The sequence below is a fragment of the Fulmarus glacialis genome, unplaced genomic scaffold, assembly GCF_000690835.1.
Source record: "Fulmarus glacialis isolate BGI_N327 unplaced genomic scaffold, ASM69083v1 scaffold16682, whole genome shotgun sequence".
NCBI classification, from domain to species: Eukaryota; Metazoa; Chordata; class Aves; order Procellariiformes; family Procellariidae; genus Fulmarus; species Fulmarus glacialis.
In genome coordinates, this window is record NW_009196056.1 from 7,005 (window position 1) to 7,747 (window position 743).

General features: G+C 52.5%; 1 protein-coding gene across 1 annotated transcript in view; it reads left to right on the forward strand.

Annotated features, from left to right (window-relative positions):
* LOC104072574 (microtubule-actin cross-linking factor 1-like) overlaps window positions 1–743 on the forward strand; it is a gene marked incomplete at its 3' end in the record, with an annotated part of 29,290 nt that overhangs the window by 6,265 nt on the left and 22,282 nt on the right. Inside the window, exon 4 of the mRNA XM_009572085.1 lies at window positions 24–190. Within this exon, the coding sequence (XP_009570380.1) occupies window positions 24–190 (167 nt within the window). The remainder of the gene's footprint in view (window positions 1–23; window positions 191–743) is intronic.

A 743-nucleotide genomic window follows, 5' to 3' on the forward strand; every position in this document is an offset into this window, starting at 1 on the left:
TTTTTTACCTGCTGAGTATAAAGCTGCTCCAGCGACTCCTGGATGATCGCAAAGCCACCGTTGAGATGATCCAAGCGGAGGGAGGGAGGATCGCGCAGTCGGCCGAGCCCGCGGATCGGGAGAAGATCGTTGGCCAGCTGGAGAGCCTGGAGCGCCGCTGGGCAGGGCTGCTGGGCAGGGCGGCCGGCAGGTGAGGGGGTCTGTGCCGCCGGCCGAAAACACGGGGCCAGCTTGTCCTGCGATTCACGGTGTCCCGGAGCTTGGGGTTACAACACGTGGGAAGCTGGCGGAGATTTCTGTGCAGATACATCCTGGAAACAGCTGGAAAACATGAGAAATCAAAGCCTGTTTGGGAGTTGAAGTTGATAGCGGTGGTTTACAATGGCAGGGAAGAGCTCAGATTAAATAAATTCCCTGCAGGGGATGGATGTTATTTTTATTCCTTTAAGTGTTAACATTTAGCTTTAGCGGCAACATCCTGTTGACACCTTTCTGCTGCCTGAGTCTCATTTATGAGTTGCTTGTTGCTACGTAAGCTCATATTGAGGTTATAAAGTCACTTCTGAGGGCCAGGTTTGACCTCCCAGTGTTGTAAATCACTGCTAACTAGATGGACTGTCCATCTAGGACTTGTACCGGTGCCAGGCTGTCTTTGAACAGAAGCTCAGCAGCTCTGAAACACCAAGAGCCCAGCCACAAGCTGAGCACGTTGGAGGATCTCTGAGATAGTGATAGGATCGGAA